Here is a 16,494-nt window from a genome sequence, read left to right as displayed (position 1 = left end):
TAGACATGCCATGCCGTAAATCTCTTTACAGTTGTATGAATATCAAAAAGGATTAAATGTGGCAGACTTCCTTAATGTAATCTTCTATCCAACAGCCATTCACTGATTCAGTTATTCATAGCACCCAGTTCTCTGCTGTCTGGATCGTGTTCGGTAATGTCTGCCAGATTTGTAAGATAAGGAATTATTGAATTGTCTCCCCATACAATAGAGAGTTAACAGCAACTGTCACAAAATCATTTCCTCATAATTAACCCATATTACCTTTGAAAAAAAACTAACCAATAAAAACCAAATTGATTGCTGCGGTGTTAAGGAAGCACACAGACCGTGTTTAAGTATTCAAGGGGGGACCTCTAATTTTCAGAAAATTTTCATCAGACAGTTTGGGCTCAGTGGGTTGGTATTCTATTATATATCAATGACATCTCTTCTGTTGTCATTGTAAATGCTGAGATGACAAGGGTCTTGATGAAAGAGTGGATTTGTATATTCTGGGAATTAAAAAATAGGAATTTATGTGGCAATGAGGATGTCATTGTTACTTACTGCTCTTTAGGCACCTTTAACATTAAAAAACTTTGACAAAACCAAACCAAAGGAGCAGATTTAATTGTATATATGTACAATCTGAGCAACTGCATTTATGTTCGAAAGCTAGAGATTGTGTGTGTGTGTGTCTGTGTGGGTGCATGTGAACATGTGGATGTAATTGTTGCTTTAAACCCAGCTGTAATGTTCCTGCGAACAGCAGCCTGCGGGAGCCACAGGGATACGGTGCAGGGTACAGAGGAATAAGACACATTAATGATCACCTCATGTGTCGAGTCCCCAGCTGCTCACCCACCTTTCTGCTACTCGTAGCACAAAGGGTCTTGCAACCTGCTCTACAATTTGACTGATTGCTGTGACATGACAACTGGTTCGGTTTTGTTGGTTTACTCTCTAATTTTGATTGATTTTTTTGTTTTGTTTTGACTAACTGTATTCCATTACATTTTTTCCCAGACATAATTTCAGTGTGGTTAATATTCTCAGAGGAAAAACAAATTCAGCCAACCTTACAGAGAGGTCGCCTCTGCTGAGATTGTCTCAAGATGACAAGTGAGTATTTCTCACTCTTTAGCTTGTTCATCTGGTATGGAGCCCCAAAATTAGGAAACAATAATTATATGAATAAATTGTGTAAATGTGAAAATGAAGTAAACATTTGGATTTTTTTTACGATCTTACATCACAGCTGTTGTCCTTAATGCCAAGTAGTGTTTGTTTCCAACACTGAAACTATAGTGGTGGATGCCCAGAAGACTGACAGTGGTTACTCTTTTCCAGCATAACCTACCTGACCCTGCATGACCCCAGCTTTGCTGGAGGAGAAGAACCATGGCACAGCAGCTCCCTGGATTTGGATAGGAGGTGTAGACTGGGCAGCGAGGTCACCAGCCTGTCCCTGTCCCGCTCCAGCTCCTCAGAGAAGAGTGACCCTCTGGACAATGTCAACCTCAACTTCAGATTCACCAGTAGTATGAGGTGAGACCCCTCCTGTTGCCATTAGAGTATTATGCCTGACAGGACAAATATATAGAGCTATTCTTATTTTCTTTCTACCCTTTAATATAAAGCAATACTGTATCTGCCAGCAATTCCTCATGTCTGAGTTGTGAGCAGGTCACAGACTGTTGTTCCCTTCTGAGTGTTTCATTTGAATAATTTATACAGTATCTGACAATAAAAACACTTTTTTTTAGATACAAGTAAAAAAAATGCTTTTGTGGGGAAGAGTTTAGTTTTTAATGTTTCCTACATTAGTGATAGGGTTCATTTTAGATGCACTGTAGTGAACACTGTCTCCTCCTCTGTCTTTTCAGATGCTGCTTCAGAGTCTCAAAAATCGCCACAATCTTTACTATTGTCATTCTCTGCAGTGTAAGTATAATAACAAACAACCCCAATGTTATTGCATCTGCCTTCCTTTTCATACTTGGGTGTTACTTTCACTTTGGCAGAACTTTGGCAGAACGTTATCCACCATAGTTTATGATTTTATAGCAACATTAAAGGATTTTATTGGAGTTTCCAATGGAAATAGAACTGACCATTTTATCCCATTAATATCAGTGGCAATTAAAGGAACCATTCCAGACCTATATCAAGTTACAGGCAGGAGGCAATTAGCTTAGCCTAGCCTAAAGAGTGACATTAAGGCGAAAGTCTACTGGCATGTTTATTGTAATGTGAGGTAGGCTGGGAAAAGATGTGAGCAATCACAGCTTGTTTGCTGGACCTATTATTGCTGCACCATTTAGAGAGCAACAAACTAAAAGAGAATGTGGGGCAGTTGTATTTGTGTTCATTTATTGATTTTGTTCTTATTGCTATTAATGCAGTAGAGTGAGATGGGCAGGTTGATCACTGTCAAGTCTTTATGCTAAATATGGTGCTAACCTGAAAGCCAAGCAGCTTAGCTTCACATACAGTAAACACTGGAAATGTTGTCTAGCTCTGTAAACCTAGCAGCATAGCTTCACATACATTAAACACTGGAAATGTTGTCTAGCTCTGTCCAGAGTTTCTATTACCAGCACATTTAAAGCCTACTAAGGACTGTTCCTGGCTTGTTTGCGAGCAAAGCTTGCTATGACAACTCTTAAACCACAAATTGTCATTTTATTGTTTCTGTTTGTGTATGGTATGCAAACATGATACAACATGTTAATTAGTGACCTTTAGACAGGTGGGCAGACTTACAGTATTTTTGAAGCTTAGCAATAGCCAAGCCAGCTGTTTCCCGGTCTTTATGCTAGGCTAAGCTAATTGCCTCCTGCCTGTAACTTGATATAGTTCTTGAAAATTTCTTTTCATTACCACTGATATTAATGGGATGAAGTCAGATTGGACAAAAGAGAAATAAGCCCTCTTTCCTGCTGTTTACTAAACTTTACTACTGACAGTACACAGCACTGAATTCAAGTGAAATTACACAGTATACAGTGGATTTCTACTAGTGGTGTTTTGAGAATGCCATCTTTTCTGCATTTACCGAATCTATACAGTAGAGTACAGCATTTCATTTTCTTTGTTCTGAGCATTTCTTGATATTTCTCGAAGGAACTCTTGATGAATGTATTCTGGTTTCAGCTGTTCTTCAGCATGTATCCAGATCGAGACAACCCCTGGAGGATGTTGGCAGTCTCTTCAACAGAGAGTTTTTGTATCCTTTCCCACTGCAGCATAGTCGATGCATATTGTGTTTTATGTTTTGGTCTGAAATTAGAAATAACACAATGAGCTGCAAAAGGCCCAGCAGGCCTTTAATCAACACAGTCAAGACGAGCAGGGTGGAACATGATGCAGCTGTGTTTTACTTTGAGTATAAGGGCATGCTGAGACACAGATGCAGAGGAAAAATCACATGGAGAGATTTTTAAAAATGTATTTGCTCCACAAGGGTCTTTATCAGGCTTTAATCAGCATGAATGCTGTAGGAAAAATTAGTCAGTGAAAGTGACAGCAATGCAGGTAGGTGAATCAATGATCTTGTGTTACACTGTGTACTTCAAGCTTGGAGCTTTATTCAGAAAGGTAGCGTCCTGTTGTCTTTGGTGTGTTCTGAGAAAAAAAACAAACACTGCACAGATTATGGCATGACTTATTCCTATGAAGTGTTTAATCAGTTTCAAAATATCATCTGCAAAGCGTTGTCTCCTGTGCTGTCAACATTTCTACTGTTTTGTCTTGACGGTCCATGTCCCACAGCGATGAACCTGACAGATTTCCGTGACAACGCTTTGCTTAAGCTACAGGTGGGGGGACCTTTCACAGGAGGGATGACTGATGTCACCATTCAGGACTACATTCTGATCCAGGTGGAGCAGACCGAGCAGCCGGGACAACGGAGGAGGAGGACTCAACAGGTAATAGCCCCTGTGTGAAAAGTTTCTTTGCTGTATCATCTGTGAAGCAGAAATTAGTGACACACTTATTTTGCTGTTTGTCAACAGGTGCTTTATAATTGGACCATTCCTCTTCACAGCAAACGAAGTGACCAGATACTGTTGACAAAAACCTTTGAGATGCTCAGCAGGTACTGTGAATAGGACTCTATGTTGATTTGAAGAAACTGATTTCAACATGCACATTGACCTTAAAACATTACAATAGCGTATCTAAATTGTCACCTTAGAGACTATTTGACTACTATTTTGAGGGAGGTTAGAGAAGTTGGATATTTTTTTTATATTTTTCTTTTTACTGGAGGGAAGATAGTCAGTCCCAAATTACTTGTAAAAATACATAATGGTGTGTACACAGGGTTCTAATTTGCTGTGAATATATATGTTTTGGCAAACAAGTATCATGCACAAACATTTCAGCACCAGTAACACCTTCACCAGTGTGCAGCTTGAACAAGCTTAACACAATTAACACAGATCATCTAAAAAAATCTAAAAAAAAAAACTCCTCACCGAGGCCTCCTGCTGATAGAGATAGAGCCTGCATAAACAGAGTTATCCTTCCTGTGGGCTGCCTTTTATTGTTCCTTTGTCTTTTGCCATGCATTAAACATCTTTATTAACATATTTTTTCCGTTCTCAAACAGCGATCCCATCATAATCACAATTCAGGCCTTCCTGCAGGATAATGAGGTGGTGCCGTTGTCCATGACCCACCAGTCGCTCTATGTCAGTGTGGAGACACAGGTGGCCATTGCTGGAGTCATCCTGGCTGGAGTCTATGTCCTCATCATCTTTGAGGTAAATGGCCTGTGTTACTCATGCTTTTCTAAGTTCTGTCACCTAGTTTGAAATGTGTAGTACTAGTACCACAGCAGAGGAAGCTCCAATTTCAACTACACTGTACTGTATACAGTATGTGGCTGCTTGTGTCTCAATGAGCACAACTAAAGGTTGTAACCACAGGACATCCACACAGGTGCTTCTATTTTGTTTTATTAGACTTCTCTTTACTGTGAGTAAGCAGGCTAAGCCTTTTTCAATGAGACATTTTGACATGTAACAGTGGAAACGCACAAGTATACATAAAACTGATGATGGCTGAATCTCATTTAGCTGCTTCTGTCTCCAGGTCGTAGTGTTGTGCATGCTGGTTCACCGTTGCACTGTCATGGCTTACTGGGATGCTAGAATAGAACAGGGTATTATTATCATTAGTAACACTCACTGTATGCTTTTACTACTATGACAAGTCAGAATGTCTGCTGTGAAGAAGGTGCATTAGCACAAATTAAAGAACACAGGCTGCTGGTCCAGGGGTTTTTAAGTTTGCTGTGACAGACTGCACCTTTTAGTCACCTCCCTCAGTCTAGTGATTGTGGTGTTGCACCAGCTAGGGCAGGACAAACAATGTGAACACAAATTGCCCACATGTACATAGTTCAGCATAGTTCTGCACAACTTCAGACTCAGGAGTTGGGCAGATTAATATAATATAATTAATATAATGATATTTTAAACAGAAAAAATTTCTCTCATATGCTTTAATCCTATTTGTTTTTAATGAATCATTTCCAGTAGCGACTACTGATTGATACAAGCTCTGTGTGTTATGTGTGCAAAACACTGAATGTACTTAAGATGCTGATAAAAATAAAGTCATATTTATGTGTTTACATTTACAAGTGAACTTGTTATGACAGAGATGCAGATTGCAGTAGCAATCAAAAATACATCACCCGAAGAATATATCTGGCAGGCTCTGGCTTACGGGAGGACATTAACACAGATAGGAGCCAACATTCAGAAATAAACAAGGTTTAAAAAAAAAAAAGCAACACAAAACAAAAAGAAACTTGTCAACTCAAAGCGCTACCTGACAAAACGTAACACAAACATCTAAAGAAAAATAACTAGACAGCACAGTCACGGAACAATACATTAAATTGGAAACATATGTAATCAGGGTAAACTGAAGCAAACAAACCAAGAACCCAAGGAGGCAGGCAAAATCCAAAATAAAGAGTCCAAAACTTCAAAGAGGTATACAGGGCAGGAGATAACCACAATGTGGCAGGAGCAAAGTGGGGTGTGGGGTGCGGTGTGTAGATAAACCAGCAACTAACTGAGGGACATAAGAAGAACAGGTTGAGATTTGGAAACAAGCAGCAACAGGTCAATGAGTGTTAATCAAAAACTGAGGCAGGTGAGATGACATGGGACAGGAAGTGCTATCAAAATAAAATTACATAACAGGAAGTAGTCCCAGACCATATAAAAATCATTAGAATATTAACTAGAAGTAAGTTATAAGTGAAATTTCTTAACATATGAGTTAATAATGGATGAGTCAGGTTTGATTAATGATGAACTAAATTTTAAAGAATTATTCATCTCCCACACATTAGTTATTACTACACTGAGCGTCTCCCTTTACACCGGCTTGTCTGGATTTAAGTTCCCTGAATATACATCTGCAATTTTCATCCATTTCCAGTCAGGGTTTAATTATAATTTGACAGGCCATTTCCCAGGATACAAGCTGTGCTGACAGGGGCAATAGAGTCAGCAGTGGGCCGTGGGCAGCACAGCTCCGTACACACGCTCATGGCCTGTAAATGTAAGCATGAGGAATGCCTTTTCAGTGTGTGAGTAACAGCAACATGTTATCTGACTTCGGCTCTGTATGACATTTCTGAATGTCTCACTCTGCAGAGAAGATTTGTTTTTACTCTGATAAAAGCCTGACATTGCCTCTTAAGCACACACGCTTTCTCTCACATTTAACATGATGTAAATTTCTGAATAAGTTCAAACTAAGGGATCTCTGAGTGTGTTAGTAACACCAATTTTCCTATTTTAATAGGCACTTCAGTGAAATGCTCTAGCAGGTCAAAAGTAAAGAAGTTTGTCATTCTTGACAAAGGCTGTGATTGAAAAAAAGCTTTTGTTTTCCTTTTCCATTATCTGAACGGATGTATTCACCCTAAGAGAAATTGAAAGTCTGTGGACTGTCAGAGTTATTATTTATCTTGAGTGACGAGACCCAGTTTAGCTTTCAGCAGTTCAGCGAGGCCTAGTGCATTAAAGACCATGATAAATGTTCTCTTCAAACTTTGTTCTTTTAAAGTGACAACAGAATTAACATGTAACAATTCTTTCTTTAGCCTAGCCAGAATAAACCTGCCAATAAAGCTGCCTCACAGAATGCACATGACATGGAATTGGCTTTTTATTTTATTTTATTTTGATTAAACCAGCAAGGCTGCCGCTTAAGTCAAGGTACAGGAAGAGCCTTAGTGTTTGCCAAAATACATATAGTGAAATACTTACCTGCAATTTATTACATTGATGTCACAGGAGCAGCTCTGAGATATCATACTTATCAGAAGGCAACATTTCAAAGAGATTTTGAGTCTCAACATGAGCTTCTTGACTCTTCTTTGCTGTTACTGCTGATGCAAATAAGAATAACTGGGTTTACTGAGCAATGCACAGGTTTGAAAAGTTAGATTGTTGATATTCATAATTTATAATAATATAAGGAGTATATTGGGATGTTTGTGAGAGTGAAAGAGATCATGTGTATTTATATTTAAATTATAATATTAAAATACTAGCTTTCTTCATATCAGAGGCATTACTTCTTCTTGTTGTTGCAATGTTTTTGGATTTTCAGACTGTACACCGCACTCTGGCTGCCATGCTGGGGTCTCTGGCAGCCTTAGCTGCTCTGGCCATCATTGGTGATGTAAGTTTATCCTCTTCTCATTTTGTTAGCTGTGAAATAAATGACAGACAGAAAGCTTGTATAAAGCATTATTCTTTCCCAAAATATAACTCAAAAATGCACATGATACTTTATGGTACAATAATGACAGTTTGAAATTAGCAGGAAAATCAGCTTGCTAGCTTATCTGTACATTTAGCTAACTAAACTAGCTGAATTGTTTCTGTCAAAATATAATGATATTTTAAACAGAAAAATATTCTCTCATACAGTATGCTTTAATCCTATTTGTTTTTAATGAATCATTTCCAGTAGCGACTACTGACTGATATTACATGTACATGTTGAAAAGCGCTGGGCCACTTCTTCCTGGTAGAGTTTCCCATTTAAAGGGATCAACATGCAGGCCTGGTCAGTTAGGCCAGTCTGTTTGTTCAAGGTTTATTGTGCCTTTATGTCCTCATGCTTGTTAAAAGCTTCTGTTTCACATTATTTCACATTATTTTCAATTTGTCTTTGAAAATGTTTCCTTAGCAGTAGTCATAAATGTTTGCAACAAAATATTTTATTTCTGTACTTTTCAAAGTTGGAGGAAAAGCACAGGTGTAATTAATAACTCTATTTATGTGTTCCAGCTGGACAGTACTGGGCCTGTGACTTCACTGGGCCACCAGCAGTTATATATTATTAACACCTGTGCTTTTGCTGCTGTAACAAGTGTTATCTGTGGAAAAAGACCTATAGCACCCAAAGGAAGGATGTGGGCCAGCTCGAGTTATAATGGTGCTTGAATAGAGTTTAAATAAAAACATGTTAAACTTGCCAGAATAAAAATTTGCCAGATCTCAGCTAGTGATTAATGTGTCTGACACCAGTTTACCAACTCTCTCCTTTGTGCTTTTTCTTCACAGTTCTGAATTGTTAATATAGCCATCTCAAAGCTAATTATCTTCTTTGTCTCACCCACAGCGACCCAGTCTGGTTACTGTGGTAGAGTGGATCGATTACGAGACACTGGCTCTTCTGTTTGGCATGGTAGACTTCTTTTACAGATGTTCTTTGTATGTTCATTCTTTGCTTGCACTCAACAAACCTACTTTGGGACAGTCTGACTTTTAAATTCCACACAGAAACATACAACATACTGTAGAATATTTCTGGACTTTCTGAAATCTTAAGTTTAGTCCATGCCCTTTTGTCTCAGCCTTTCCAACAGCTGACAGTGGAATCTGTTCCAAGTGAAACTGACAATACAAAATCTTGTCTCCATGGAAACACATGTTCTGTCAAGTTTGGTAAAAAATTGAAGAGCATGTCTGAAAAGTTTTCTTGACCACGGAAAACAGACCATTATTTTCAGACACATATACTGTAACTTTATGGCAGATCACATCCATAAAAAATATTCTTCTCTAATTATTCCCATAAAAGATACTTCTGCTGCATCAGTGAAGCAGTAAATTTCATATTGATGCATGCCTACAGATGGTAGCTTCCTGTGGACAGTGTCCACTATCAATAGCTGCCCCTGAAATTTTCATCTCACTCTACAAAATACACCAGACAGAGTTTCTGAAACTGTTCCTGTAAGTTTGCAATGTACGTAACTGTGCATGTATATACATGTAAGATACAATACATGCACCATATTAAACTGTGTAGAAACTGTTTACATATAACATACAATTAATTTGTTTTGCCCAAAGTCTGTGATAATTACTGATGTTGGTTTAGGACTGTTTTGTGCACATGCACTCATTTTGCTGTCATACCACAAAGTGTATAATGATGGAGATAGCAATAACAAAGTCTAATGAGTGTAATAGAATTCTGAAAGTTGAGCACACTGGAAATATGTTTCTCACTGACCCCACTTCTTAGGTGAGCACCATCTTGCTGTTTGTGGTGGCAATTTTTAAAGTGTCTGCATATAATCTTGTTACATAATAGGAAACATTTTGTTTAACAAAATGTGTCTGGTTTCTTACAGATGGTACTGGTGGCCATCTTTTCAGAGACAGGTTTCTTCGATTACTGCGCTGTTAAGGTGAGTTGGATGTATGACACTAACGCTGGGTTTCAACACAGAAAATAACAAAAGCAGTCAGTATAATCAGACATTTTGATCATGACAGTATCGTAGCATTTAATTTAGATTTGATATCCTTTGGTGATATAACATTTGCACGTTTACCTGTGACCCCGTGGGGTATTGAGTTACAAGTGTATAGGTATAGTTGACCACTGGTATTTTGAAGTTGCCTCGGAGGCGAAACACTTTTCTGAGCTATTTCTGAAATTGGCACTGGCGCATGACAAGTCTGTGGGTTTCCCAAGATTTGGGAAGACCTTTGTAAAGTAAGATGATCTAACAAGTTTTGATGCTTGTCTTTACATCCTAACCCAGAAATGCACTAGAACAGGATGACAAGAACAACATTTGCTTTGTTTTGTGGGAAGGTTCAGAAAACAAGGTCAGCACTGAATAAACTGACTGCTTTTTTTTAATATGACAATAAAACATGTTTTTTAAAAACTGAGATGGTACTTAGTACAAACCCAGACACCTTGTATGTTTATTCATTTCAGGACTGTATAAAATTAATTTTGCTTAGGTTTTGTTTAGATCCAGAACTATCCAAAAAATAATAAATAAATACATATTTTCTGTTACAGAAGATAAGACCCTGTCCTTACAAAGGTCCCCTACCATCAGAAAAACAGCTCAGGTTTAATCATAAATGCTGGAGTGCGCGGAGTGCCTTTGTCCTTCAGGTACAATCAGACCTGCAGAACTGTGGGATCATGCAGGCTCATGAATTTAAAATGTGAGTTGGACAAGGGCAGGCACTCCAAATAAAAATACCTTCTCAGAGAGCAGTTTAACTGCTCCGCCACACTGTACGATTTCATCTTAAAAGGCATCCATTCTGAGCCACTCCCATGGAATTTAGACTGGTATATTAACATTAGAATTTGAGGCATCAGTAGGACGGTGCGTGTCATTCTACAGCATACTCTATGACTGTTTTAGGAGCGTGAGCACAATATGGCAACCGGTACTACCACAAAATTTTACTCTGCAGTGCTCATTAATGATGTTTCACTGTGTATTTTTTGATGTGTTAAAAGCTTAAACATCTCTCTGATGTGTATGAACTCAGAACCACTCAAAGAATACCTTGACTTGGTCACTTTAGATTCTGTAAGTCCTTCCTGAACAATTACTGAAAAAGAATTAAGACATCCACTTAATGGGATTTTAATTACCATTAACAGTCATGGTGTGCCTTCTCTCTGCAGGCTTACCAGTTATCCAGGGGAAGAGTGTGGCCAATGATCATCATCCTCTGTCTCATTGCCGCCATCTTGTCTGCTTTTCTGGACAATGTGACCACTATGATGCTTTTCACCCCTGTCACCATAAGGTACAGTATGGTTGTTTGAAATTGCCACCTATCCATTATCTGTATCTGCTTTGTCCTAGCAACAGTGGACGAGAGTCAGAGTGCACCCTGGACAGGATGTTACATGGAGACAGACATCTGTTCACTCACATTCACAGCTAGATTTCATTTAACCTAACTGACCTGCATGGTCTTTTATAAAAAAAACACCACTTTGCCTGATGTTACCGGCTATATCACCTTATGTGGTATGAGTCATTAGAAATTCAGTACTATATTTTGGGCTTGTTATTTTAGACATACCTTCAGAAAGAAATAGTATCATCTTCAGAAATGTCCAGATATTTGCAGCACCCAAGCCATTGTTACATTAATTTACGTTTTGAAAGAAATAAACTAAATAATCAAGTTCTGTAGCTTTAGATGTGTCATATTTACTATACATGTCTGCATAGTAAATATGAAGCTACTGAGAGTAGTAGGTTAGCTTGGCTTAGTGTAATAGATAGTTAAACATGTATGTGGATGCTTTGGAGGTTCTAGAATAAGTATATTTACCAACCAAAATCTCAGTTAGTATTTTAAATATTAATTCTTCCTGCTTATATTGTAGCTTACACACTTTTGTTGGTTTTTAACTTAAACTCTCTTGTGTATCTAGTAATCCTGTAGTATTTTTTTAAATAGTCACATCAGCCAGTAGGCCACAACCACACATTACATCCCTAAAAACAGAACTACTACACAGAACATGCAATTTACTGCACTGTAGTGCCTTACAAATCAGCTGTATGTGTGCCACCCACTGCTGATTCCTCCTCATTATTAGCATCTTTGTATTCTGTCCTTGAACTGAGTCCATTCAGTGAACCATTATTAAGGTCTCAAAATTGCTTTTGCTGCCAGGTCAAACTATAGATGAAACATCGACTTGCCTGAAATTAGACACCTGATACACAAATATCTTGTACAGCCACAGTGTTAAAGAACCAGTGCTTTTTATTTTCCAATATCCCTTTTATACTCCTGTATTAATTTTGCCCACCTGTTGCAATCTAACTGGGGCTAAAAGACTTTTCTCCATCTAATTTTGCAGGTTGTGTGAGGTGCTTAATCTAGACCCCAGACATGTCCTGATTGCAGAAGTAATCTTCACTAACATCGGAGGGGCCGCCACAGCTGTCGGAGATCCTCCCAATGTGATTATAGTATCAAATCAGGACCTGCGCAAACAAGTAGGCATTTTCACAGCTCTCTGCCTAAACTTGACTGATGTACTGTAACAGATCAGCTGACACACAAACCAGACGCCTAGGGAAGCAAACATAGTGTCCTTCATGACTTGTGTGTAACAGAGAATAATAATAATAATATGAAGGGTAAATTGCTTTTTTATTCGAGTCATGCAGATGGTACAGTACTGTCAGGTGAGGAAGGAATTGAGGAGCATGGAATGGCTTAATTTCAAGAATACTAAAGTGTTTGTGAAATGTTAGCCATGACTTGTGCCTCTAAACCTGTATTTATCTTCTACAGTACACGCTGATCATTAGCTATTGTAGAAGGCAGTCGTTTTATCAGTAAGGCTGAAATTACTCACTTTGTAGCTTAATTTTGTTTGCTTTTTGAGTGGCCCTGTGCAGCACTATACAACACACCAGAGATGGAAAGTAACTAAGTACATTTACTCAAGTACTATACTTAATTACAATTTTGCAACATCTGTACTTGAGTATTTTCATTATCTGTTACTTCATAATTAAACTTAACTACATATCAGAGAAAACATTTTTTACTTTATACTCCCTACATTTATTTGATAACTTTAGTTTCTAATTACTGTACTTTTCAGAAGTTCAAAGTGTTTATTTTGTCATATGCACAGTTAGGAAACGTGTTTCCCTGTACAATGAAATTCTCACTTTGCAGTCCACATGAATGCCACAAAATACAAATGAAATATAAAGTAGATAAATAAATAACACAAAATCTAAGGCACTTTAAGCAACGCAGATGCAGCAGTATAGTAGAAAAAAAATATATATATACAAGAATATAACAGAATGTATGCTGCATGGTAGCAGAATGAGATTAATTAAACAAAATACAGTATAAGTATAGGGCTTTGTTGATCCTTGGTGGTTAAATTACAAGTTACCCAGCAGTATGTAAAGTAATATTATAAGCATATACTATAAGATGGTTAAAACTAGCTCCCCCTTTACCAGGTGTAACATTAAATGTGACATACACAATAACACATTAATAATTATCATCCACAAATGTAATATTATACAGTAATGTGAAATGTGCCATTCTGCATAATGAGTACTTTTACTTGTTGTACTTTAAGGAAATTTTGATGCTAATACTTTTGTACTTGTACTTAACATACACACATGTGAGCGTTGTCATGACTCCTGACGAGTTACTGTGATCAGCTTCACTCTTGCCCTTTACATACTGACAAATTTATTCCAGACAAAGTAATAAAACATATGTTTGTTTAAGTTTGACCCTGTGTATACTGTATATGAATATGACTAGATGAGCAGCTTTGACAGTATACAGTACTTAGTACCTTGGACTGAGGTCTAGAAAGTGAGCAGCCGCTATGAAAGTCATATGATATGATAAGGTGTTATGTTATGAAAGAGGCATCTAAGTCCAGAAATCTAAGTCCAGTTGTTTTTTTCTAAGGTTTTTTCAGTTTAAGGAAAAGCCATTATTACGTTGGGCTATTTTATCGCCTGTGAACCATGTTAGCACACTACATACAAGTGTGGAGGTTTTTCAACGTTACTGCCTTGAACTGCTCACATGGCAGCATTTTTAAGATATTTTCATGTGAGCAACATATACACAGTGGGTAAACTTGGAAGGTTAGAAACCTGAGTACCACCTACCGTACATAATTTGCAGGGTTTAATGCTGACTAACTGGCAGTGAATGTGATCTTATCCATATATCACCAGTCATGTATGTAACACAACCACTACACTCAAAGCTACAGTCAGTTCAGTAAAGGTGGACCCTAACCACCAGCCTTGGGAACCATCAGAAGACTTGCACAACGCTGCAGAGGAGAGCTTGCTAGAGGTTCACTTTTTATTGATACAAAAAAGCAATCATCTCAAAATTAGTACTTTGCATTCAAATACAGTATGTCAAATCAGTAGCTGCACATGGATTAGCTGAGCACAAAAATATATTGCATGGTGCATAATGTTGGAAAAACAAGGGAGAATCTATAAGGTAAAGAAAAGCTGAAGAGGAGGACAGATAGGCTGCACATTGCGCTGGACTCAGTGAGAGCCTGACTCACTGGTGCTTTCCCCACCAATTAAGCATTAAATCAGAAAAACAGCAACATTTGAGGTTTAAATGACCACACCTTTAGTAAGACAAGGCTTGTGGCTACATTCTAAGGTGCTTTTTGTGCCTGTAGAGTTAAAACTGTGCCACTGTGAGCAGTTTAGAAATTTTTTTGGCCTTCAAAAACCACAGCTCAAAAGGTCATGTGACACACTCTAGAATTCTGAAAAACCTGATATCAGCCTAGCCCTGCGATGGATTGGCGACCTGTCCAGGGTGTACCCCGCCTTCGCTTGATTGCCGGCCGGGATTGGCTCCGCTCCCCCCTCCCCCGTGACCCCGTTCAGGGATTAAGCGGTAGAAGATGAATGAATGAATGAATGAATAAACTATAACACCTATCAAACCATAGGTGTGTGTATATTTTTGTCCTCCCCAGCTACATAGATGAGAGGGTCATAATATTAGGAACACCTGAATATAATGTAGTCCAGTACAACACCACATTTAACTATGACTTCAATAATAAATATAACTGAATTTCTACATTTATGACAATTTCACCAAAAACTGAAACATTCTGAGCTTCATAAACACAGATGTTAAGATGGAAGTGTTGCATTGAAGTGCACACAATTGTACAGATGTTACTATTAATGTGGCCGGGCAGTGTAGATAAGTCCTTAGAATATTAAAGTTTTGACGATGGTGTCTGTGTTCACTAGTAGTCAAAACCCTGGTCAATGCAACTTTAATATACCAGCAGCAAACCCAACTGATTACAGCTATCTGCTGTTTGTTTAATGGACCTTGCAAGTGATCCAGTATCGCTGTTATCAGGTGAAAGCTCTCGACAGACTCATTTTAACTTCAGCACATTGCAGTTGAATTGTTTCCAGTTGGTTTTGAAGAGGCTCCATAAATCCAGTCATAATGTTTTTAGTTGGCCTCACCATGTATTTATGATGAACTCTCAGTACATGTACTGTAACAAGAATAAGGTGAGACTTTACTGGCAGCTGCTGTCTACTGTTGAAGACATATTGATATGTTTCATATAAGTGCTGACATTTATGACCCAGTGTAGCATTTATAGTGTACCTTACAGACATTTACCAATATGTTTTGGGACTACTCTGGACAAACTGAATTCCCTTGTTTTATTTCTGTTCAACACAATCTATTTATACACTTTTGACCTTTATTTATGTTGATGTGCAGGTGATGAATGGCGTTGTTATGTCAGTGAAAACAATTTATATTTTTGCTGTTGCCATCATAAATCACAGGAATTAAAAATGTCAAAATAGTGAGAAAAGAAACTGTAACACCTTCCTATTTCAAGGTAGCTGCCCAGTGTTGCATATTGTTGCTTTGGCGTTCTTTTTGTCAAACATTTATAGGATGGCTTCAAATGTCTAACACCTCATTCATTTAGTTTTTTTAGCATAAATATTACCATGTCATACAGTTTATACATCGCACCGGGTCTGAAGTCCCTTCCTGCCACACATTTAATTATTTCTGACATCTGTGTGGAGTAACACCTTTCCAGTGCCTCAGCAGCAGCTCAGGCTGGTGTGGCTCTAGCCTGCGTGCTGGGGCTGCTAGAGACCCGTTCTCAGTCTCTGATTAAACTTGTGAGGGAGACAGCATCACCCCTGATGCAATAATGTGTAAAACCTTGTAACTGAACACCCAGGTCTTTGCTTTTGGTGGATGATGTATGTCACACTTGGTTAAGAGCTTAGTGCCAATTTATGTCTCTGTGCCACTCAGATGAGGGTGATTTCTCTCATATAGAATACATTTTTGTATTTAAATGATGTATTTTTTTAAGTTTGAAAGGAATTGAAAATATTTATGATGTACATTTATTTATTGGTCAAACTGACTTTGACATTTGTAGTAGAACGGAAATTGCTTCACTTTACACTCTTATTATTCTCTCCCACATGATAGACAAATTGTTGTCTATCGTACAGATTGTGATAAATATGATGTCAATGAACACCATTTTACTGGGTTAATCAGAGCAGCTTGTTGCAGTCTTAATTGGGCAATGACTTGTAGGCTCTTCTCATAACCT

The 16,494-nt window shown here is 38.0% G+C and overlaps 1 protein-coding gene across 1 annotated transcript in view; it reads left to right on the top strand.

Annotated features, from left to right (window-relative positions):
• The window catches only part of oca2 (oculocutaneous albinism II), a 55,359-nt gene that overhangs the window by 5,117 nt on the left and 33,748 nt on the right, over positions 1 to 16,494 (top strand). Inside the window, exons 3-14 of the mRNA XM_020610043.1 lie at positions 1,009 to 1,104; positions 1,333 to 1,530; positions 1,869 to 1,926; positions 3,139 to 3,211; positions 3,757 to 3,914; positions 4,002 to 4,084; positions 4,601 to 4,754; positions 7,633 to 7,704; positions 8,653 to 8,718; positions 9,674 to 9,730; positions 10,987 to 11,111; positions 12,187 to 12,325. Coding sequence (XP_020465699.1) covers positions 1,009 to 1,104; positions 1,333 to 1,530; positions 1,869 to 1,926; positions 3,139 to 3,211; positions 3,757 to 3,914; positions 4,002 to 4,084; positions 4,601 to 4,754; positions 7,633 to 7,704; positions 8,653 to 8,718; positions 9,674 to 9,730; positions 10,987 to 11,111; positions 12,187 to 12,325 — 1,279 coding nt within the window. The remainder of the gene's footprint in view (positions 1 to 1,008; positions 1,105 to 1,332; positions 1,531 to 1,868; positions 1,927 to 3,138; positions 3,212 to 3,756; positions 3,915 to 4,001; positions 4,085 to 4,600; positions 4,755 to 7,632; positions 7,705 to 8,652; positions 8,719 to 9,673; positions 9,731 to 10,986; positions 11,112 to 12,186; positions 12,326 to 16,494) is intronic.

This window comes from Monopterus albus, unplaced genomic scaffold (assembly GCF_001952655.1).
Source record: "Monopterus albus unplaced genomic scaffold, M_albus_1.0 scaffold103.1, whole genome shotgun sequence".
Taxonomy (NCBI): Eukaryota; Metazoa; Chordata; class Actinopteri; order Synbranchiformes; family Synbranchidae; genus Monopterus; species Monopterus albus.
The sequence above is the reverse complement of the archived record's forward strand: the minus strand, read 5'-3'. Positions and strand labels throughout refer to the sequence as shown.